This window comes from Andrographis paniculata, unplaced genomic scaffold, assembly GCF_009805555.1.
Source record: "Andrographis paniculata isolate CXL003 unplaced genomic scaffold, ASM980555v1 Contig75END, whole genome shotgun sequence".
Classification (NCBI taxonomy): Eukaryota; Viridiplantae; Streptophyta; class Magnoliopsida; order Lamiales; family Acanthaceae; genus Andrographis; species Andrographis paniculata.
Genome location: NW_026137612.1, coordinates 1,093,564 through 1,118,376, shown reverse-complemented (window position 1 = coordinate 1,118,376; position 24,813 = coordinate 1,093,564). Strand labels below are relative to the sequence as shown.

Sequence of the window (24,813 nt, the reverse complement as noted above, 5' to 3'; positions counted from 1 at the left end):
CTAATATAATTTTTAATTACTTATTAATTATATTTTACTTAAAATTTGATATATACGGTAACATACCTATCTTATGTAGGACGGAAGGAGTATTAAAAATGAAATGAATAAATATATTTATGTCATTCCTAACGGATTATTGATTATATCTTTTAAATTCAACTACTATTGTTTAAGGTCTCAACCAATTTGTCATTTATTTTTTTTTTATATTCTATTTTTAGCAACAACGTAATCACAAAATAATAATAATAATAATAATAATAATAATAATAATAATAATAATTCAAGATGTAACAAATGACATAATAGTAAAATTAATTACATAAGAAATACGAATCTACGATGACCATTGGGTGTATTTGTTTGAGGGATTGAATTTTTTTTTTCACTATTCATCTAATTTTTTTCCTCAAAAACATCAAATCAAACACTTAATTTTTATTTTTTATATTAAACTTAAAATCAATTTTACATTCAAAATATCACATGAACACCTATTTATATCACATCATACAACTATTCAAATTCAAAATTTTTACTATTCAAATCCCAACTCAAAATCCAAACATCCAAACAAACGCACTGTTATACGGAATTCCCAAAATACCCCTAATCAATGCACCATTGGATGGTACACCGCTAAAGAAAGCAGGTATCCACTTTGGGGCCATAAGCCCACTGAGAATGCTTATTTAATTAATTGAGAAAAAATAATAAATAAATAGTAGTTCCACCGTCTCAAAAATATAATCTTAATTAGATTGGACATAAAATTTAAAAAATATTGATATTATATTAGTAGTTAATAAAAATATAAATAAAAATTTTTTTTGTCGTTGTTAGTGTATTATTATAAAAAGTAGTGTCAAAAAATAAAAAAGTATGAATAGTTTTATAGTGATTTGGTTATTTATGAAAAAAAAAACTATTATTTTGGAACAGACAAAAATAGTAAACAAAACTATTGTATTGGATGAGAGAGAGTATGTAAGTATATATTGATCAATTTCTTATTATTTAATTTTTTTTTTAAAAAATTGTTAATTATTTTTAATTATAAAATAATTATTAAAATGTTTTATTTTTTTAAGATATTTTATACAAATTGATATGCTTATATTGAAAATTGTACATATTGCGAGTGATAATAATAGTATTAAACTTTTTTGTACAAAAGAAATCAAATATTTAATTTTTATTAATATAGTACAAATAATTTTTATCCAAATATTATATTACATATTTATTTATGTGTATTTTTTTAATTTTAATTATTTTTAAATAATATACTCAAATTCAAACCTTAAACAAATACTTCCAACTGTAAATTTTATGAAATTAATAATACTAATGGTTTGTTTTTACTATCGAACGCATCCGAACAGATACAATTTTATATTATTATTTCCTTAAATTACAATAACTATGGGAATAAATGTATGTATATATTTTATTACAAAATATTCTGAAGAGGTTTGTCTCTTTTGATTTTTTTTAGACTTTTATTTCATTTTTGATATAAATAATACTGTAATATTATTATACGAAAAAAATAATAATATATTTTTTTTAGAGAACCTAAAATTAAGTAGTAAAAAATTGATAATAAAAAATTTTAACACAAGCGAATCTCTAGGGTTTGTTATTTGTTTTGATTTACATTTTCATTTAAATAATATTTTTAATATAATATTTTACCAAAAAGATATATTTTTATTGAAAATTTAAAAATAAAAAGTATTGTTTTCAAAAATAGTATTCCATCGGTTAAAAGAATTATGTAAGTTTGATTGCATATAAATATTTAAAAATAATGATTTTTAATGTTAAAATTAGATAGGTAAAAATAGAGGTAGAAAAAATAGATACGATATGGCAACCCGGCATGAATCCAACTGAGAATAATTGAGTTTTGATCAAAAATTTTGATTCGATTATAAATACGGATCGATATGAATCTGAGACAATAATAAACATATTGAGTTAGAGTTGAGTTAGAGTTAAAACTTTCAATCCGAACCCAACACGACAATCTATTTATAAAAATATAAATATTAATTAATATATTTATTATATATATAAAATAATTTTGATTTAATATTTTTTTTAAAAATATTAATTTAAATTGAATACATTCTAAAAATATTATTTTTAATACTAGTTTTTACTATTTTTTGTGTATGTATGTACAACTATTTTTTATTGGCTTATTGACTTTTATATTTTATTGGAGATTGATAATTTGATATTTGAAAATTTAATTTTAGAAAAAAAATTTAATGGGTAAATAGGTCGATTTTGTGTTAATCGGGTCGGTGTCAAATTTTGGTCATATAATCTGTTTTAAAATTATTAAACGGATTAACATGTAATTCTTCGAGTTGAGTCGGTCAGCTTCGGATTGGACAGTTTAATCCGTTTAAAATTCAACAAACTCGACGCGATTCATTGTTAGCTCTAGGTAAAAAGTTGGATGAGATATTATAAAAAAAATTATTTAAAAGTTGATAAAAAAAAAATTAAATTAATGAGATAGGTAAAAAAAATACGGCAAATTGAATATTATTTGTCAAAACTATTTCAATTTAAAATTCAAAATTAAAACCTCACAAATAAACATAAATTAATGTTTAAAGGTAAATTAAGAATAAATAAAAAAAAAAAAAAACAAATTAATATGAGTAGACATCATTTTGAAAATTAATTTTTAACGCTCAATAATTTTTTTAAAAAAATTTAATTTATCAAATATTTAAATTAATTATTTAAATGATCAACAGTTAATTGTAAAAGGGAAAGAAAATATAGTTTAATGGCAAAACCCTCGTCCTCTCGACTTTCAATTGAAAAAATGTGCAGAGATTTTTTTACAAAAATAAACAAATCCTTATTGAACTAAAATTTATTTACAAAATTGAATATAAAATAACAAATTTTTACTATTTGGATTATGTGTTTTTTTGAAAAAAAATATATTTTTTTCTCTAATAAAATATCACATAATACATTATTTTAATATCAAATCCAAACCAATTTTTTTTTTTTCAAATTCATACGAAGAAACGTACCTCCGCCTCACATACCATGTCCATGTTGTCGTTTCTGTTCGTCCCATTTACCATGTCACTTTTTTTTTTTTTTAAATGATTACACTTTAATCTTATTTTAAACTTTTTAATTTTATTTTTTTTTAATTTTAATTAAACTAATTAGTTATCTTAATATTAATTTATAATTATTTATATTTATAGAATAATTATTTTCACTAATATATTTTTAATTATCTACTAATTACATACTCCCTAAAGTACTATGTTTACACTGTACCTGACTAGATACGCAGGACGAAAAGAGTAACATTTAACTATTATTAGATGGTCTCCACGTCATCATTTCGGGTTAATTAATAAAGCCCTAAAATTAGAAAGAAAAAAAAAAAGGTTGCACAATGATGACATGCACCAGTCTCCTCTACTCTACTAAACCACCAAATCTTCTTCTACATCTTCCCACGCCATTAACAAATAAACAATGCTCACCTTCCTCTTCCTTCTTTACCACTTTGGATGCTTCGCTTTCTCCTCCGCCCACCGCCGCCGCCGCCTCTTCAAGAAAAAACCTCCGCCGCCGCCGCGAAAATCCTTCTTTTCTTTAATTAAAAACATCTTCTCCTCCGACGCCGCCGACCGAGCCCACATTTCCCAACCAATCCACTCCATCCCCTCGCCGTCGTCCTCCACCAGATCCCTCCGCCTGAACCCTCTCGCCGGAACCGACGACGCCGATCAGGTCGCCATTTTTTCCGGCAACCTCAACCTCCACCCGTGCCCATTCTGCGGCGAGATTTTCCCGACCCCGACCCTCCTCGACCACCACCAGTCGGCCAAGCACGCCGTCGCCGAGCTCGCCGACGGCGAGAACATCGTCCGGATAATTTTCCGGACGGGATGGCCGGAGAAGGCAAAGATTCCGACTATCCACCGGATTCTTAAAGTCCACAACAGCCCCCAAACCGTCGCCCGTTTCGAGGAGTACCGTGAATCCGTCAAGCTCCGGGCGGCGGCGGCGGCCGCGAACCTGAAGATTCTCCGGGACCAGCGCAGCATCGCCGACGGGAACGAATTGCTCCGATTCTGCTGCACCACCGTCGTCTGCAGCCTCGACTCCGGCGTCTGCCGCCACCAGTACTGCAGCGCGTGCGGGATCATCCGCGCCGGATTTTCCGGCAAGATGGACGCCGACGGGATCGCGACGCTGCCGACGAGCTGGACGGCGCATGCCGCCGTGCCGGAGGATCTCGAGGAGGAGTTCAGCTTCATGAAGATAAAACGGGCCCTGCTCGTTTGCCGGGTCATCGCCGGCCGGGTCGGATGCTACCCCGGCGCGGCGGAGTTTGATTCCTTGGAGGGCCGACGCGGCGGCGCCGCCTCCGGCGACGGCGAGCTCTTGGTGTTCAATCCGAGGGCTGTTCTGCCTTGCTTCGTGATCGTGTACACCGTCTGATATATTAATTTATTTAAATAAATATATATATATATATATATATTATGATTATTTATGTTCTCTTTTGGGAAAAATACAACTTCGACCACATCATCCATCATTTTTATATTTTAGATCAGTAGAATTTGGACTAGAGTAATTTTAAATAACTTTTTAATCCATTTATTTCCAAGATATTAAAAAATTTATTCTCAAATCTAAATCTATCAAATCAATTGGGCTTTCTGTATATATATTCACAATTCTAATGATCTGATATTTAAGAATCATTACGGACAATGACATTTGGGATTAGAACCTCTACATATCGACAAACCACATCAATATAACACAATGTTTCTTTTGGGATTTTTTTTTTCTTTAAAAAAAATAGTACATGAATGTGATAGTTTATGATAAGAAACATAATATTTTAATTAGAGAATATAAACATTAAATAGTGAAAAGTCTGAAAAAAAATTAAAAAAAAAAAGATAATAATTAGGTGTGACACATAAGAGTCTTGAGAATATTAAAACGACAAAGAGTGCTTTTCATTGTGAAGTGGGGTGAGAGTGAGTGTCTAAAGTTAGGGATGTAAATAAACTATTTGCCCAAAGCTAATTCCTGCTTTAATTTTGTCCTTAAAAAGTATTATGTATATATATATATATATATATATATTGGACAAATAAGTAAAAATAAATAAATAAAAATTAAAGATAAAATAGAAAAAATCATATCAATGAACTGCTATAACCATCCTGATTCTAATTCAAAGCACCTAAAGGATGGAATCATGGCGTTTCTAACTTTCAAAGGACTAGGTATTTTTATTTATAATAAAATATAAATAATTAAATAAAATATATTTTTTAATATTTTTAGATAAAAAATAGTATAAAAAATATTATTAAATATTTGAGATATATATAATTTGACAGTAAGACCTCAATAATAAAAATTAATTATAAATTATATATATATATATAAATATATGATTGACCTGTGTTTTTGCTGACCAATTCGATTTTTAGAGCAAGCCACGTAGTTGCACCAGTGGCCTACGGAACACTGATGGTGTAAATTGTAACGAGTGTGTCCTTGTTGATATTTGAATATTAATTATTATATTAATATGTATTAAAAATAAAGAGAAAAAGACAAAAATATGTTTATTAGTCTCTTATAGTACAAATGCAATGATATTTGTCGAGTAAATTATTTAAATATAAGAATATTTTTAATGTTAAATAAAATGACCCAAAAAACCAAATGACAATCTTCTTACCGGAGGGAGGAAGTATAATATTTTAAATAAAATATATACTGCAATATGTTCACCTAATCTAAAAAATATTTATTAAAATTACAAAAAAATACAATATATATAATATATACTTTATATATATATATCTATATAAAAAAATCAATAATTCGATTAAAAAAAATGATGTGTTTGATGCAACATATGTAAATGTGAAAAAAGAGATAATGATAATGATGATCGATGGCCACCATTTATCTATAATCATTCCTAACGTGCAATTTTTATTTATTTTCATTTCATTTATTCATACTTAATTAATACCATGCCCTGTCCTACACAACCAACTTCCTCCTTAATTCACAATTTTTCATTTTTTTATTTTTATGTAATAATTATTCATTTTATGTTTTGAATCCATTTATTTATTTAATTAAAAGAGCTCAATAAATATGTTTGTTATATCCATTCATTCACATCAAACTTATATCGAGAAGGCTCGCAGATTCCAGATACAGTGAGTGCTACGTATACAGGGCCGTTCCTGACTTTTGAAGGCTCCGAAACGAAACAAAAATAAGAGGTCCTTAAATATATATATATATATATAATATTTTTTATTTATAATAAAATGTAAATAAAAAAAATTTTAGCATAAATTTAGTTTCAAAATTTAGTATAATTTTTTTATATACTTTAAAAATTGTGTAATGCTCCCTTGTATTTTAACAAATATTATGTGAAACCTCTGTCATGCAAAAAAATATAGATAAAAAGTCATCTTTATGGAACGTTTTTTAAAGTATAAATGGGTTCATACCATTTTTAAAGTATATAGAGTATTTACACTGAATTTCGAAACCATAAGGGAGTTATTGATAATTTTTCCTAATAATAATAATAATTTGGTCTAATATTTATTATCTTTTTAGTGCAAAAAAATAATTAAAACAAAAATAAAAGACCCCTAAATATATATAAATGATCTACTCCCGAATTTTTTTTTACCTATAATAGAATAAAAATTATTAAATAAAACAATTTCTTTTTTAGAACTTTTTAGATAAAACATCAATATAAGTATTACTATTAACAATCTTAAAACAAAAATTAGAGCCCCTAAATATGTATAACTAATATATTTTTTTATCTATAATAAAATATAAATAATTAAAAAAAATAATTTTTCTAATACTTTTATATACAAAATATCAATAATACTATTAATATTAACTTTATCTAATTCCTTTTAATGTATAAAAAAATATTTTTTAAATTTGAAGGTATTTAGGTTTGAACCCAAAATCTCAAAAGGATAAAACTTAACTACCAAGATATACTCTTATATTAATACATTAATGTCAAATAATTTATATATATAAAAAATTTATATATAACATAAATAAATAATGAACCCCAAATTATAGATTAAGAAGAAATATAAATTTTGATCATGACAGCTGATTAGTTTCGACTAATTTACTATTGTCCTGCACTGGTGGGGATCTTTTGACAAGACATCCACTGCCGCGGCGGCTTCCGATTGTTTTGGTTCGAATAATTTTTATAATTGAAGTCTCGGAGATGTAACGTTAGTGCAATATAAGTTGTTCCTAAGGTGCTCGACAAAATGTTCACAAAGAATTTTTCATTTTTGGTTGATCCTAAGCCATCGAGAATTGGTGATATTCTTTCTCATACTCTCCCGATTGCCATTGGCAATCAATCAATCGAGAGGAGTTCGTCGCCTTCTCCTGCCTCCTCGCCTCCGCCGCCACTCCTCCGGCAGCCGCTGCCGAGGCCCCATAACTTTAGATGGGGGCTCCACTCCCACTTGCTTGTGGTGTGGGTAGGGAGTCGATTGTTAAAGGATTCAGTGCTCGTTCGGACGCGAACATAGTTGCATCAGGCCTGCTCCTAAGTCAGATGATTTTTGTTTGACAAAAAAAAAGAGAAGAGTGCGATTTTAAATTAAGGGTAACAAAAATAAATACAATCTAAATTTTAATCACGTACAAGTACAACACAAAAAATTTGTATTTGAACCTCAAAAATAAATTCAAAAATTTTCGAACGGTACTTGACTGATTTATTAAAATTAAAATTAATATTTAGTATTTAATAGTATTTGTGTATATATATATATTAATTAACTAATATAATAGTAGTATAAATTAGGTTATAGTTTGATGGTAAAATTTTTATAGTATGTGTTTTCGGATTCAATTCCTATTTAGACAAATTTTTATTAAATTAATTTAAAATGAAAAAATAATTAAAACAAAATCGAGTCGGCCCAGTTTTAAACCAGGTGCTTGGGCCGAGGAATGCTGGGCCGACCCGAATTACCACCTCTATTTTAAATGCCAAAGGTATTTTATTTTTAAAATGAGAAATCCTGGTCGACCCGAAGTACCACACCTACATTAAATGCCAAATGTATTTTATTTTATTTTTGATTTATCTTAAATTATTATAATCAATATTTATAAATATTTTGTCTTTTGTGAAAATAATTTATGATGCATCTTGACATTGAAGTATGATATTAATCGATAAAATTGCAAAATTTAACTACTTGCAATTTTTTTAATAAATTTAATCATATTACTTAATTTTAAATTTGTTATATATTATATAAATAAATTTTCCTACTTTATAGATTGAACTTTCTTACTCAAAGAGATACATTCTCATTAGTAACAGAAAAATTAAATTTAATGATAAAAATTTTAGGTTACAAAAGTAATATTTTTTATATCATTCAAATTTATTTATTATTATTATTATTTTTTTGTCATCTAAATTTATTTTTATTTTATTTTTTAATAAAAAATGTCATTTTCTTTTTACTTTAAAAAGTAATTTTTTTTTTTATAAATTCGTGTACGATCAAATGAGCACAAAATTGAATAACAAACGGAATATATATATATTTTTTAGTGAGAGGGTATAGAATATAGATAATATCTTAATATAAAAATATTTTATATAATAAATAAAATATCAAAAATATTTTATGTATTTTTAATAAAATACAAAATATATTATACAATTTATCTGATATGTTTATTATTTAAAATTTCCTATATGATGTATTATTGTCAACGGCCCATTTGTCTGGGGTTTTGCTTTGAGTGGTTTTGTGCATTTGTTTGGTGTTAGGCTTTGAGTTTAATTTTGAATATTAGAATTTTTAATATAAATATTTGTTTGATATAATATAAGATAAATATTAATATGATATTTTGAATTTAAAAACTAGTATTTGATTTATATTTCTCAAATCCAATGTGTTTTGTTGATTAATTAAAGAATTAATTTTTTTTATATTTTAAATAACATAATTATTCTCTCACGAATTTTATTTATTGTAATAAATTAAATGTCCACCGGGCTCTGATACCTGAGTTGGGACTGGGCTAACTCAATATGATATTGTCCGCTTTGGGCTGAGCATTTGTTTTTGGATATTCTCCGAAAAAAACACTTAGGTTCTTAACTTTCAATGTGAAACTTGGGTTTGCACCCACAATATATACAAATTTATACAAAATATATTATTATATATAATCTATACACTAAAAAATATAATAATTCAACCTAAAATATTATTTTTTTATGTTGTTGACACTCCTTTCCATAACTAATATAAAAAAATACCTCTAACTAAACATACAAAACTAACATACCAATAAATTAATTTTGAAATTGTTTATTTATTTAAAATATTATTAGTAATATAATTAAAATTAATGGTTATAAATAAATATATGTATTTATAGTAATATTTTTAAATAAACTATTATATTTTTATATAATCAACAAAATATAATCTGAATATAAATATATATAATATTAAAAAAAAAAAAAAAAAGAATTTTTTTGTTGAACAGAAAAATATAAAGGTAAAATTCAAAATGCAGATTTTAAAGTAATAAAGATACTTTATCATTGCGATTTTAAAATTCAAATCACATAAAATTTTACCAAATCCGTGAACCAAAGAGGCCAAAATGTATATTGTGACATGATATTTACTTTGTAAATAAAAATAAAAATGAGATAAATTGATAATTGAATATAGACCACATACTCTATAAATATAAATAAATGTGACAATTTTGACGTCTTTAGGTTTTGTTTGCTACACCACACATAACTTGCCTAGTCGAATCTATTTTATGCAAATTCTCACATTATAAAAATAATAAATATGACAACTTTATATTACACAAAGAGTACTTCGTTGCTCTAATTGTTTTTTTTTTTTTTTTTTTTTTTACAATCTTATATATGCAAAATTTTAGATAATCTACCTACCTATGTGTATAATATGAATGCTTACACACGATAATATAATTTGGATAAAATATAAAGTAAAATTCACATCATAATAATATAATTAAAGATTATTAATCATTCTGTACGACAACATTAGTAAGGGACTCTTTCTTGCATAATAACTCGATCTTTTCGTAGATATCATGAGGCCGACGTCCGCCATTTTTTTTGTCATTCCACGCATAGTCATATGTGTCGAGGAGCTTGTCTTCGACGTTCTTCGCTACTTCCAAGTTGTCCATCTTCGTAAAAAAAAAAATAAATGTCACAAGGTCAAAACAAATGAATTAATGCCATCGTCATCGATCAAAATGAACTATTATGCATTAGTAATTTCATTTACCGGCGCCACGCGAAATGTAATTGCGAACCCTAAGGACAAAACCCTAGAAAAAAGCTTAGGACACGAGCATCCGTTCTCCAAATGCGCGCCATTGCGGCCGTATTGCTGCAACCTAACACAAACATTCTTTGCACGACCAATGTAAGTAGGAAGCAAAGCACTCGAGTCGGGGCCAATTATTTCGCCGTGTTGCGGCAACAACCTTAGCATGCCGAGTTCGTAGAGCCCCGGCCCTCGAGTGCAGCCAGCGAGGCTTTGTTTATTGTACCGCTCCATTTGATCGTCGTACCAATTTGTCGGTTCGATTAGAACCTACAGCCCAAATCATGCACGGATATCCGAATTTGTTCAAATCAAGTACTACAAGCTCTATTTCTTTTGAAAGAAATCCATGGTTTTTTATTACTCGGACTCTGCATTTATCGAAAAAAATACAATTTTTTCTATCATAAAATATCTCATAAAATATTATTTTAATATCAAACTAAAACCAATTTTTTTTTTCCAAACCAATCAAAAGAAACATACCTGTCCACCAAATATATGACTATAATTTTTGTCCACAATTTTTATTTATGTATATATATACTCTCGTAGTACACTAATACAAATACCTTTAAATTTTATTTAAATTACAAAAAAAATTACTTTATATAAAAATATCAAAATCGTCGCAAAGGACCATATATTTCAAAATTATATTTAAAAATTCAATTTTTTAAAGAATTTCTCTCACCTTTTTAACTCATTTATATACTTATGTTCATACTTTATATCAAATCAAAGCTAAATGAGTATATATTTGGAGGATGGACGGAAGAGAATATATTGTTATCGATAATTGCAAATATTATATTGTAAAGAAAATAAAAAAATAAATTCAGAGAGAACTTTAAACATTCAAAGTGATATGAAATTGTCGTGAAGGGATACAAGAAGAAAACCTTCCAATTAGGAGCGAAATCGGAGTCGATTTTTTCGCATGTTAAATCCTCCCTCTTCTGTCGTCTCCCATTGGCGACAACGGTGGCTATCCAACGTCGGCAATGCCGGATCGGCGGCGGCAACGACGACTGTATTTTAAGATTAACGTTGATGAAGGAGGAGAGAGTTGAAGGTCTCAAGAGTTTCAGACAAACCATTTTTGTTGTAGTAATATGAGAAGAATGGAAAATTTTTTGAATTGAGAAACTAATTAATTAATTAATGTTAGGAGAGGTTAAGGTTGATGGTAAGTTAAGAGAAGTAATTAACCGCAAGGTAGGCAACGCTGGAAATGGAGATTGTGGCGGGCGACATCACACTTTTATTTCTTACAAAATTACCCACTGGTAACTAACATAAGAACCTTTATTCATATCGACTTGTTTTGTCTGAACGGTTTCTGATTGACGGTTGAATTTTTATTTTTTTATTTATTGTTTCTTAAATTGAAATGATCCGTTTGTTTTTGTTTTTTTGTTCGAATTGAGACTCTGTGTAATCATATCGAAATCGAATACTCATCTTATAATTTAATTTAATAGTTTGGCGATCGCGATGATACTGATTTGATCAAATAATTTTGACTTTGAAATAACCAGCGAATCATCATAAGACATATAATATATTACCAAATTAGTAGATTAACGTGAAACAATTAGCAAATCATTATAAGAAAAATAACATATCTTACGTTAGAAATATGTGTTGTATGTATTATATTTTGTCAACATATATTGTGCTACATACTATTAATATTTGCTATGTAAGTTATAGTGTTGTGTTATGTAATTTGCTTGTTGCACGTACTATAGTGTTAAAATCAAACATATTATGTCCTGTAAGGTATGATCTGACAGTGTAAGGGTTGGATTTTTGACCTCTCAATATAATAATTTTTAACGTATAATTTTAATTTTTTGTTTGTTTTAATAGTAAGAAAAAAGTGTAATATTTCATCCCACTATTTAAAAATGTTATCAATTTTTCGGATACAAATTTTAATGCGAACGGTAAGTATTGAATTTTGATTGTGATTTTTATAATTAGTAAACAGGTTATTTTGATTGTGGTTTTTACAACTAGTAAGCAGGTAATTTAATTTACTAAGTTCTAAAATTTATAAAGTTTGAAATGTTGAATAATGACATGTATATACAAGTGTATTGTGCAGGATATGTATCACACATATCTAATATCATATAGATATGTTGGAATCACGAGTGTAGATGATCGTATTCCTACATTTCACCTACCTCGTGGTTGACATCGATTTTGCCTTCCGTATATATGTTCTAACTTCAACAAAAAAAGTTAAAAAGATGTAAAATTGGAAGATGTGTGTTCCATTGATCATATAGAATGTAATGAAGCACGAAAGACAATCCAGCTTTTGAAAATTGTAGCTTATGATTGGCTTGTAAAAATTGACACTTGCCTATGATGAAAGGTGGTGATATGATAAATTAACAATCAATTTTTCTGGATGCATCAGTAGAGTATTGAAAAGAGGCTCCGCAATTACCTATCAGTGCATTGATACAATTGACGTACGATCGAATTGTTGTTTTCGTTAAGCATTTCAATATTTTTACTCAGGATCTATATAATAAAATATAATATTAATGCTATATTCATTAGAAAAACACATAAAATTACTTAAAAACCAAAAAAAAATTATAAAATTCATATTAAAATTATCAATATCATCCGATAAAAAAATAAAAAATAATAAAATGGAAAAATAAATATATCACATATATAATATTGATATAAATGTATATAGAAGTTTTCCTGACATTTTATAAAATTAATAAAATATTCTAAATCTATCAAAAAAATTTATTCTAATAATATATAGAATTTACAGGGAATAAAATATCCAACAATATAGAAAAAGAAGAAAAAAGAATTACAATGAGCTGTAAGAACAAAAATAAAAAATACAATTTTTCTTATGAATGAATGGAAAAGAATAGCTTTAATGTGTTACATAAAAAAAAAAAATAATTGAAAACTACAATAAAAAATTCATGGAACTCCTTTAATTTTATCTATTTAAGTAATTTCCATAACTACAAAGAATTTGCCGCAACCAAAGAATCCATCCTTGATTGGATGAGCAAATGAGAGGCAGCCAGGAAAAAATTAGTTACTGAAATTACACTGTCCGAAACCGGAGGAAGGTAAAAGCTTGACGTTAAAATGCAATTGTTTTGGTTGTGCACGTCGACGAATGCTGGCTTTTCGATTGTCTATCATATTTTTTTCTTTGATAATCTTGAACATTCTTTTATTTGTAAACATAATAACATCTTCATAAATATGTGCCGATAGCTCAAATAGCATCGTCGCCTTATAGATGGATTGTATTGTTTTAAAGATGTCAACAATACATGTCTTAACAAATTTTTCCTGACTTATCAGTTAATCAAAGTACAATAGTTTATTAATTTATCAACGGATGATTCATCGAACAAATAATCAACTGCATATATTATACTCAAATCCAACTTTAATTTACACCAAAGTTTAATCCATTTTCAAAAGGTTTGGCTTCAAGTTCAAACACGGATCTATCGATGCCAATAAAGTTGTAGCTATTTTACGTGTTCAAATTGAATTCTATGGAATGCTCTTCAAGGTTGACGCCATTTATTTCTTGTGCCTCCACATTGTAACTCGGCTCCGGCACCTTTCCACTCTCAAGTCCCGAGCCACTCCAGCCATCTCCAGTGATGGTCTGCATAAAACTCACGCCAAGTTGAAGTCCAATAACCGAGCTTTTGTAGACTCGAGGCTTTGAGAGTGGTGCTTGCTGGCTGAAAGGCTGCGCGGAGCATTTTCGAGTATCTTCTAGAGGTATTCTTTTGTGCTTCAATCCTCATTTAAAGCATCTTTTATACCTGGTACGAAAAACCGGATATGCTAAGAAGAATGGCTTCTGAGCCTAGTAGGAAAACAAACAGTTTATTATGTTAGAATTGTCTTGGGTTGATAATTGCAAATTCATCTTTAAATTTAATTTAATTTTTAAAAAATAATACTCTCTATGTTTACCTTTTGTCTCGAATATATATTTTTCAAAAATTTTAAAATTTAAATAACAAAAATTTAAAATAAATAAATCAATCAAATAAACCTCCATCAATTCAATTATAAGCAACCTACTATCCTTAATGTACATAAATTTATTCCGTGCACACTAAGGTAATAGTAACTTTGATTTTTGACATTAATAATGATTATAATAATAATTTATAATTAGGCTATTGTCTAAAAAGTGGCCGAATTGGTTTAGTATGATGATCGGATCGTAACATTATGAGTTAGAACTTTATAGATAGTTTCTCAAAAAGTATCATAGGCTATTATGCTCAATCCCTAAATTTACACTCTTGTAAGAAGAAGAACTCAGCACATTCTTGGACCTAGAGCTGGCAATGGTCGATTCGTGTCGGGTTGAATATTTTAAATGAATTAGATTACTCAACTCTAACCCAATTCGTTTATTATCGTGTCGGGTTCGTGTTGACCCGTTTATTATTGTGTCGGATTTGGGTTGACTCGTGTTAACCCGTATACATAATTGAGTCGAATTTTTTTATTCAAATTAAATAATTTTTTGTTGTATTGTCGTGATATGTTAGTTTTTATTAGTTTGAGCGTAAATTATGTTAGAATTATTTAAAATTGAACTTAATTTAAATTAATTTATTAAAAAAATAATAAATTATGATTATTTTACATATATAATAAATATATTAATCAATATTAATATATTATAATCGGGTTGTCGTGTCGGGTTCGAGTTGAGAGTCTCAACCATAATCCGGCCCGTTTATTATCATGTCAACCCGTATATATAATCGTGTTGAAATCTTTAACCAAAACCTAATTATTTCGTATCGGTTCGTGTCGGGTTAGTTTTTGCTAGCTCTACTTGAAGCCAATCGAACCTATATATACATATGGATATACATATATATATTAAAATATATTTAAAAACTAATATATTATATTTTTTTTAATTATCTTATTTAAGAGAGAGAATTTTTGTGTTATTTACCCTATTTATATATATTATAAATATATAGTTATTCTTATAATCTAAATAAAAAATTTCCTAACCAAAAAAAAAAAAAGAAATTATATATATATATTGCATAATAGTGCAGAGACTGCAAGAGGTCCCCTCCATTTGCATATAAAATAACAGCAGAAAGAGAAAGCCTCGACGCCATTTCAACGCAGTAGGACACTACCTGCCAGAAAGAAACCTCTCAAATTATTTATTTATTACTTATTATAATAGAAACCCGTTTGTTGTCTTGTTTGCTAAACGTCAAACTTATGGGTAGTCAGTAGTCAGTCCACTTTTCTGTCTCCACATCAGTTTCAGCATTTCTTCAAAACGTCGTCGTCTCCATCAGGGTTTAGTTTAATTTAATTAATTTGGCGCAAATTTAGCATCTCTTCAAGGCGTACTATTGTTCTTTCAATCTCACGTTTTCGGTATGAACTGCTGATCCATTGTTATTGACTTTCTTCTTCAATTCCTCCCTGCAAAAGATATATGCCTTTTTTTCTTTTCTTTTTTTTTTTTTTTCTGTTGTATCCCCTTTTGTCCGATTCTTCCCCAAACGATTCCTTCGAAAATTGCGAATGCCCAGGAGGTGTGAAATTGGGCGTTTTCCCCTAATTCGATGCGATTAAGGTCGAATTTGAGATGAATGCGAAGAGGAGAACCGTCGTTGTCGGCGTGAAGCCATGTAAGGATATCCCGAGGTCTGCGTTGACATGGGCTTTAACAAATGTGGTCCGGCCGGGGGATTGCGTGAGGCTTCTTGTGCTCATTCCAAGTCATAATCAAACCTCAGGTAAATTCTCTTCTTCTTCGAGTTTTCATGTAATAATTGATGGAGAGATTGCGGAGTGTTAGTTAACAACGTTGTTCGATGCTAAATTAATGTGTTCGAAGGTACTGCTGCTAAGCTGCTTCTGGGAAGAAGGCTGTGGGGAATTTCGAGCTTCGGCAGCGATTGCACCGCCGGATACTCGAAATTTATGTCGGCGACGACGAAATCCGAACAGAAGGATTTCATTACAGAGATGTGCAATCAGATGCTGTCCAAACTTCAGAACATATACGATCCGAATAAGGTTTCAATTCAATGCTCGCTCGTCTTATGTTCTTCGTGATTCTCTTACTGTATGCTTACATGTCGAAACTTCAGGATACAAACATGTTGTTCACTTGTGAGAAAACTTAAAACAATCGCATATCTATCGTACTTAGTTTTCGTTTTTATTAATAAAATTACATTCGATATTTTTTTGTTCGAAGGTGACGGTGAAGTTGAAAATGATCTACGAATCAAAAGATGGCGGTGGCGGCACCGTCGTAGCTGCCGAAGCTAAGCGAGTTCAGACACAATGGCTGATCATGGAGAAGTATAATCTACATTCTTACATTTAGGAATTGTTTCTGCTTATGCTGTAATAAGATACATTGTGTTCGTAAATCCTGTAATGCCAGGCAGATGAAGAAGGAAGCGCAGTTTTGCGCGGCGCAGCTCGACTGCAGCGTCGTAATTGTTAATAATTCGGATTCCGTGAAGTTTCTCCGATGGAACTTAACAGAGTCGAGGATGATTGAGGCCGATTGCGCCGTTTCTTTGTCGCAAAAACTGGCCAATGATGAGTTTGATTTGATTAAGGTTCCGAATGTGACGCCAACGACTAGCCCGGATAGGAAATCCTCGATTTCGAGCATAGATATGCAGCTGCTCGCCTCGCCTAGGTTCATGTCGGAGATTAATTTGGAGCCAAAAGTTAAGCAGATTTTGGCACTACCATTCGGGGGTAACTACGATTTTCGCGATTCGGACAGCGACTCCGACAGCGATAACCCGAGCACGCTTTCGGCGAGCATTTCCTCCCACTGGATCGACGACAATCTGAGCTCCGCCGACGAATGTTCCAAATTTTTTCGAGAATCGTTGCAGCGATCGGGAAGCAAGAAAAACGTATGCGAGATGATGTCGTTAAACAGAAACGGGCCTCGACGCTCGCCTCCGCTGTGCTCGTATTGTCTGAACAAGACGCCGTCGTTCGGCGAGCCTCCGAGGTTGTTCTCGTACGAGGAGCTCGAGGAAGCCACGAGTGGCTTTTCGGAGGCGAACTTCTTGGCCGAGGGAGGGTACGGTTCGGTACACCGTGGGATCTTAAAAGACGGCGTCGTCGTCGCCGTTAAGCAACATAAATTGGCGAGCGCGCAGGGCGACCGCGAATTTTGCTCGGAAGTGCAGGCGTTGAGCTGCGCGCAGCACCGTAACGTCGTCATGCTGATCGGATATTGCGCGGAGGACAGCCGTCGATTGCTCGTCTACGAATACATCTGCAACGGTTCTTTGGATTCGCATCTATACGGTACTTTTACAACATTTTTTCGAGCAATCAGATCGTCGATTTTATTGTTTCGTTTAAATCGATCGCAGGGCGAAATCGAGCGCCGATGGATTGGGCGGCGCGGCAAAAGGTCGCGATCGGATCTGCTCGAGGGTTACGATATTTGCACGAAGAATGCCGAGTAGGCTGCATTGTCCATCGCGATATGCGCCCGAACAACATTCTCCTCACGCACGATTTTGAGGCTTTGGTACGTACATAAGTTTCATGTCTCGACTCGACTCGACGCATACTTTGCGCAGACAACCTTCTTTCTAACCTTGTCCGAAACAGGTTGGAGACTTCGGTCTTGCAAGATTGCAGCCGGATGGAGAGTCGTCGATGGAGACAAGAGTGATCGGAACATTCGGATATTTAGCGCCGGAGTATGCTCAAAGCGGACAAGTTAGTGAGAAAGCTGACGTGTACTCTTTCGGCGTCGTATTGCTCGAGCTTGTAACTGGTCGAAAAGCTGTCGACATAAACCGTCCTAAGGGTGAGCAGTGCCTGACCGAGTGGGTAAGAATCGAGCAATTCTTGTCAAAAGTTTCAGCGATGCGCTTATTGACATGCCCGTGTTCGTTTTTTCTTTTTCTTGGCTTCCGGAAGGCGCGCTCTCTGATTAAAGACAATGCGGTATCGAAACTGCTCGATCCGTGTCTGAACAGTTGCTGTTGCGAGAAAGAAGTTGACATGATGCTGCATTGCGCTTCTTTGTGCCTACAACGCGACGCTCAGTCGAGGCCGCGAATGTCTCAGGTAAAAAACATGAGCGCAGACCGTGTAATTAGTCGTTGAAACGAGCATTTATGAATCGCGTCGTTTGCCTTCTTTAGGTACTTCGGATGTTGGAAGGCGACATTGCGACGTGAAAATTTTTGCACCCTCGATCGATCGATGTTGCAAAGACAGGATATCGAATGAATATGTTCTTACTCTGTAAGAGGAGAGGCTACTGCGACTCAGCCAGCCTATGGTATCAGCATTTTCTACGTATAGTCGATGAAATTTATCCGGCTTCGATGTACAGATCGTTATATATAGCTGTAGATTGTTTATAACGAAAATCCTTCAAAGGAATTTCAGATTAAGCCCGATTGCATCGATCGATCAATGTTCGATCTCGCAAATTCGAATTCTTTTAAACGAATTAAGTCCAATTGCATCGATCGATTGATGTTCGATCTCAGGAATTCGAGTGCTTTTTAAACAAATTAAGCCCGATTGGTCGATGTTCAATCTCGCAAGTTCGAATGCTTTTTAAACGAATTAAGTACGATTGCATCGATCGATCGATGTTCGATCTCACGAATTCGAGTGCTTTTTTAACGAATTAAGCCCGATTGCATCGATCGATCAATGTTCGTTCTCGCAAGTTCGAATGCTTTTTAAACGAATTAAGCCCGATCGATCGATGTTCAGTCTTTCAAATTCGACTGCTTTTCAAACTTAGATTTCGATCTTCTTATCGGTCATTCTTTTCTTTTTTTGGCTTTTTTTTTTTTGAAATATTAAACGATACTTCGATAACAAATTTTTCAAACAATTGAGGGTAAAAAAGGCACTAATTTATTAGATAAACATGCGGGAAAATTCATTAAGCCATCCTTAAACAATCCGACAGGATAATGTGATTAAATCCAATGAAAAGATATATGTTACAGATAGGATTTCAAATTACTAAAAGTATAGATGCATATACATATATGTGGAGCTGACCAACTGTTGTTGTAAGAATTAAAATAATTGGAGACGGAAAACTGAAAGTGACATTATTGCTATCTTCAGCAAAGATCCAACTTAGGGAAAAAATAAAATAATATATATATATATATACACACATATATCTATATCTATATATATATAGAAAAGATTATCAATCATAAAATTGAAGAAGCAATCTTGATCCAATCATCTACACTTGGTCTGCAGCCATTTTCCTATACCCCTTTTGCCCCTCTTATCACTTTGTGTATTTCTTCATTTCATTACCAAACAAACTTCCACCCCCACCCCCCCCTCTCTATTACAAATATATGTCTTAAGGTATTAGTGAAAATTGAGAAGTGAAATCTAAGATGGTAAGGAAATGTTCACATTGTGGGAACATAGGCCACAACTCAAGAACTTGCACAAAACCAGGAAATGCAGCAAGTAGCTGTCGAGGAATTCGACTTTTCGGCTTCCAGCTCGATGTCGTCTCGTCCTCCTCGATTCCCATCAAGAAAAGCTTTAGCCTCGACTGCCTCTCCGCCGCCACGTCAACGCCGTGTTCTTCTTCCTCGTCATCCTCGATGACGGGGCTGTCCCGAATTCAAATAATCCCGAACAAGCCCTCCAACGGCTACTTATCGGACGGCCCCTTCGGCCGGGCTCCGGACAAGAGGAAAGGTATTTTGAACCAAGAATAGAAGTGGCTTTCCTAATTGTAGTAACTTTCTAATTTAGAAAGTATGGGATGAGTATGAATAGTGCATTATGCTTATCTTGTATATTTGAGTTTGAGTTTTTTATTTAATCATTTTTTTAATCTACGGCGATTTTGATGATTTTTTTAATTGGAAATATTGTTTTGATAATAGGAGTTCCATGGTCGGCCGAGGAGCACAGCGCGTTCCTTTTGGGGCTAGAAAAGCTCGGAAAAGGGGATTGGCGAGGAATCTCTAGAAAGTACGTGAAAACCCGAACTCCTACGCAAGTTGCTAGCCACGCTCAAAAGTATTTCCTCCGACAAAACTACAACAGTAACAACAACAACAACAATGACGACAAGAATAAAAAGCGGCGTTCTAGCCTATTCGACATGGTAATCGACCGATGTTGTAACTACTTCCTTGTCGAATTCGTACTCGGGACTTATGTAAGAATATATGTTGTGCGTATTCGACAGGAGTTTGGTGGCTGCAAGAATGGTGGTTCGTCGTCGCGACGGCGACTAATCGAAATCAACTTGAATGGTGTGGAAGAAGAAGAGTTGGAGCTGAGGCTTTCGTCCTCTTCATCAACATCAACTCCCAAAGTAATGTTGATTGCCCCAAAGAGTCCTTCAAGACCTCTTATTAGCGTTACTTAATTAAAATTTAAATAATATATATATATATATATATAGACATATGTGTAATTAAGGTTATTGCAATGCAATATTTATTTATTTGTTTGTTATTTTGATGTTAGCACTTCTAATATACGTAATGAGTTAGTTAATATTATGGTCCTCATATAGTGAACTTTTTATTGGATAAATTTTAATATACATGAAAAGGCATAAAGATTTAGGTAGGATTGCATTATTATATTACACAATAAATTGATTTTTGTTCAATTTTTTATTGCATACTCGGTCCGTGTTAGACCCGTATAATTTTTGAATAGTAAATTAAAAAATAATAATATTTTATTAATAAGTGTAAATATGAAATAATTTTAATATTTTCGTCGTATGTACTGATATGTTTTTAATCTATATAATAAGTATTTTAGTATTAGTTGAGTGAATAGATGAAAAAGATAAAAATAGTACTTTCGCTTGTGTCAGAATAAATAATTTTTACAAATTTTTATAAAAATATATATATGTATTATTTTCATTCATATTTGTTGTCACATATTTTTCCGCGCATAGTATAAAGAATATTGATAGTGTAATGATAGTAAGTGTAATATAATGGTAATTTGTCCACTTTGCCCATATTAAACTCGTATATGTATATATTAATTCAGGTGTAAGCGAAGTAATATTTGTATGATAATATTAAAAAAAGGTAAAACGATAATTTATAGTAATGTAATGACCATATTTATTTTATTATAATAGAATAGTTGATTTAGAATGGACAAAAATAGTAAAATGAGATACTTCATTCGTCGTTCAAATCTATTCTCACTTTCCTTATTTAGTTGTCATCCAAATTTATTTTCATTTCCTTTTTTAAGTAAAACAATACCACTTTTCTTTGCCAAAAAAAAAAAAAAAGTAAAAACTTCTATTTTTACATATTTTTCTTAAAACTTGTATCCGGTCAAATGAGCACATAATTGAATGATGGAGAGAGTAATATATATATATACACGTTCATTTGAACAAACACGATTATAAGAAAGATATGTAAAATTAAAAAAACTTGTTTATTAAATATTAAAAAAAAAAAGTAAAAATAGTAGTATCTTTTTACATAAAAAAATAAAATGAGAATAAATTTAGACGAAAAAAATAAAAATCGAAAGACAAACATAGTATAAAATGTACATAATAGTATATATGTATGTATATTAGTTACAGTCACGGATTCAATCCTTACACAATTAGGGCAACTTGTGTAATGATTCCATTCATTCCCTCTTTGATAAAATTAAGGATAATTGTTAGAAGATTGTGGAGTTGGATTGGTCTGTGTTTGTAATTTTGTTAAATAAATGAATAAAATAAAATAAAATAAAATAAAATAGTGGATACATTCATTGCATATTGCATATTTATAGCGAAAGAAAGGTACTGAAATTCTAAAAATAGAGAAAGTGACCTGAAATTTTCAATAGCCACAAAGAATCCAAGTGTAATAAATAAAAGACAAGATAGCTTGGTACAAATTTGTCGGACACAGGAATCTTGTACGAATCAATCCACGTGTTCACTAGACTTACATGTATATACTCTCTCTCTGTCCGAAACTAAGTATTCATTTGCTTTTTGCACGTAACTTTAAAAATATTAGTATTATATTGGAATATAGTATGAATAAAGTAGAAATGACTAAAATAACCTTATTAGTATGTGTAATATAAAGGTAATAACATTTGTGTAATATATTGTAAGTTGTAAGGGTATTTGTAATGTTAGATAGAAAGTGCAGTTACTAAAAAAGGAAATGAATACTTTGTTATGAGACGGACTAAAATGGAAAAATTGATATTTTGTTATGGGACGGATTAAATGGAAAAATGGATACTTTGTTATGGGACGGAGGGAGTATAATTAAAATAAAATGACACTCCATCGCCCCATAAATATAGTCTTAATTGGGTTAGACACGACATTTAAGAAATACTGATATTATATTAATAGTTGGTAAAAAGTATGGATAAAATATTTTTTTGCCCTTGTGAGTGTACTAATGTAAAAAGTAACGACAATTGTTTAATAAAAATGAAAAAGTATGGGTAGTTTTATGTTTATATAGTTATTTATGGAAATAAGACTATTGTTTTGGGACCGACAAAAATGGTAAACAAGACTATTGTATTGGGACGGAGGGAGTATTAGGGTGTTGATTGGTCAAATTAATATAGGCATAATAATTTGAATAATTAGTATTCTTTCAGTCCCACTTTTTATATCCATATTTCTATTTTCGTCTTATCTCATTTATTTTGTCATTTATCTCTTTTGAAAAAGAATTATATACTTTAATTTTATTTTAAAAATTTTAACTTATAATTTTTTTTTAATTATACTAATATGTTATCTTAATGTTAATCTATAATTATTTTTATTATACGATAATTATTTTTACTAATATATTTTTAATTATTTACTAATTATATTCTTTCTAAATTCCCATATCTATAGTAAAACGGAGAAAATATCCGAGACGAAGGGAGTACTTTAATAGCGTTTAAACTCATGCATAGCACGGATTGAATATAATTATTAATTCTTATATTATTTTTATTTAATTTAATAAATATTTAAAATAAATAAAAAAATATTTATATATAAATATCTTTAATTAAAAATATATAAAAACAAATTATTCCTTAATTATAAGTTTAATGTTAATAATCTACCTACAAAAATTCACAAAAAAAAAAAAAGAATGGATCATATTAACTATAAAAATATATACTTAAAATTATCTATACACATTAGACACCAAAAATAAAAGCTATAAGATTAAAATAAAATTTTATTATATTTTATAAAACTTATTGTAAACAATTATAATATTTTACCTAAAAGGGAAAAAATGTATAAAAAAAATGTGAAATGTTAATCTCAATTTTTGTAAAAATTTTAAATTATTATTTCATTGACATGATCTATATAACCTATCCAATGTTATTTCTAATAAGTAAATAACATTTGCATAAAGTCACCTAAATATAATGCTCCCTCCATCCTAACTAATTTTTCCCATTTAACTTAGGCACGAAGTTTTAAATATTGTGTAATCAGTGAATAATTAAAAAATGTATTAATGAAAATAATTATAATTTAATAAAAATAATTTTAGATTAAGATGACTAAATAGTTTAATTAAAATAAAAAAATATAAATTATAAAGTTTAAAATGTGATTAAAGTGTATAATTTTATTTCCAAAAAATGAAAGAACAAATTATGTGGAACGAACAGAAATAGAAATAGTGGACAAATTAAGGAGAATGGAGAGAATAATATGTTAGTAAAATAATACAATATATTATAATAATTAATAAAAAATATATATATCATTGGTTGAATCTTTATGATTAATTATACAATTTACTCATTGTGACTAAATCTTAGTTTTCAATTATTATTGAATTGGTTGACACTACTGTTACATAATTGGTTGCTCTAAGAGCGAATAAGTATTTGATAACTGATTTTTAGTGAATATATGTGATTGGCTTAATGTGGTAATTGAGTCATTTGTGTGACATGTATGATATTTGTATATTGCATATTTTGATAAAAAAAAAAATTAATTAATTTTTCAATTTGGGAATAAGAGATGAAAGAAATTTTAGTAGGTCAAAAAATTTTCAAAAACTATTGATGGTACTTACAATTCTTTCAATAACTAATGAAAGAAAAATTAAAATACATGAGTGTGTTTATTTATTTATTTATTTATTTTTTATTTTTTATTTTTTTTGATTATTTTGAACTTATCTAACTCTATAAATAAAAAAAGTAGGAAAAATATGATCTGCAAAAGAACTTTGGAAAATATTAAAAGAAA

The 24,813-nt window shown here is 30.1% G+C and overlaps 4 protein-coding genes across 5 annotated transcripts; 3 read left to right on the top strand and 1 right to left on the bottom strand.

The window, feature by feature from the left end:
- The first annotated feature begins 3,448 nt into the window (after window positions 1-3,448).
- Window positions 3,449-4,590, top strand: LOC127266281 (uncharacterized). Its single transcript, XM_051296471.1, has one exon. It carries the CDS (start codon window positions 3,535-3,537, stop codon window positions 4,504-4,506), a length of 972 nt encoding a protein of 323 aa, XP_051152428.1. The 5' UTR covers window positions 3,449-3,534; the 3' UTR covers window positions 4,507-4,590.
- Window positions 4,591-10,167: 5,577 nt separating this feature from the next.
- Window positions 10,168-11,581, bottom strand: LOC127266262 (protein EFFECTOR OF TRANSCRIPTION 2-like). Its single transcript, XM_051296447.1, has 3 exons — window positions 11,384-11,581; window positions 10,440-10,751; window positions 10,168-10,338 (listed from the first exon to the last, which is right to left on the bottom strand). Exons 1-3 carry the CDS (start codon window positions 11,579-11,581, stop codon window positions 10,168-10,170), a joined length of 681 nt encoding a protein of 226 aa, XP_051152404.1.
- A 4,287-nt stretch (window positions 11,582-15,868) lies between these two features.
- LOC127266279 (inactive protein kinase SELMODRAFT_444075-like) lies at window positions 15,869-19,150 on the top strand. 2 transcript variants are annotated; one of them, XR_007842121.1, is made up of 8 exons: window positions 15,869-16,300; window positions 16,402-16,583; window positions 16,768-16,874; window positions 16,960-17,852; window positions 17,921-18,081; window positions 18,165-18,366; window positions 18,480-18,629; window positions 18,707-19,150. XR_007842121.1 is itself a non-coding variant. In XM_051296469.1 (8 exons), the coding sequence occupies exons 1-8, from the start codon at window positions 16,150-16,152 to the stop codon at window positions 18,740-18,742; spliced, it is 1,905 nt and encodes a 634-aa protein (XP_051152426.1). In that variant the 5' UTR covers window positions 15,870-16,149; the 3' UTR covers window positions 18,743-19,146. The 2 variants fall into 2 exon arrangements, 1 of the variants encoding a protein (XP_051152426.1); XM_051296469.1 differs by having other exon boundaries at window positions 15,870-16,300; window positions 18,165-18,389; window positions 18,707-19,146.
- A 593-nt stretch (window positions 19,151-19,743) lies between these two features.
- Window positions 19,744-21,032, top strand: LOC127266217 (transcription factor KUA1-like). Its single transcript, XM_051296376.1, has 3 exons — window positions 19,744-20,261; window positions 20,453-20,676; window positions 20,761-21,032. The coding sequence occupies exons 1-3, from the start codon at window positions 19,949-19,951 to the stop codon at window positions 20,941-20,943; spliced, it is 720 nt and encodes a 239-aa protein (XP_051152333.1). The 5' UTR covers window positions 19,744-19,948; the 3' UTR covers window positions 20,944-21,032.
- Window positions 21,033-24,813: the final 3,781 nt, after the last annotated feature.

Coding starts and splice junctions, on each gene's coding strand:
- LOC127266279 (XM_051296469.1), top strand. CDS start 16,150: ATGAATGCGAAGAGGAGAACCGTCGTTGTCGGCGTGAAGCCATGTAAG. Junction 17,853..17,920: donor TTTGGATTCGCATCTATACG/GTACTTTTACAA, acceptor AATCGATCGCAG/GGCGAAATCGAGCGCCGATG. Junction 18,630..18,706: donor CGAGGCCGCGAATGTCTCAG/GTAAAAAACATG, acceptor TGCCTTCTTTAG/GTACTTCGGATGTTGGAAGG.
- LOC127266281 (XM_051296471.1), top strand. CDS start 3,535: ATGCTCACCTTCCTCTTCCTTCTTTACCACTTTGGATGCTTCGCTTTC.
- LOC127266217 (XM_051296376.1), top strand. CDS start 19,949: ATGGTAAGGAAATGTTCACATTGTGGGAACATAGGCCACAACTCAAGA. Junction 20,262..20,452: donor GGCTCCGGACAAGAGGAAAG/GTATTTTGAACC, acceptor TTTTGATAATAG/GAGTTCCATGGTCGGCCGAG. Junction 20,677..20,760: donor GTTCTAGCCTATTCGACATG/GTAATCGACCGA, acceptor CGTATTCGACAG/GAGTTTGGTGGCTGCAAGAA.
- LOC127266262 (XM_051296447.1), bottom strand. CDS start 11,581: ATGGTTTGTCTGAAACTCTTGAGACCTTCAACTCTCTCCTCCTTCATC. Junction 10,752..11,383: donor ATTTCGCTCCTAATTGGAAG/GTTTTCTTCTTG, acceptor TTTGGGCTGTAG/GTTCTAATCGAACCGACAAA. Junction 10,339..10,439: donor TTACATTTCGCGTGGCGCCG/GTAAATGAAATT, acceptor TTTTTTACGAAG/ATGGACAACTTGGAAGTAGC.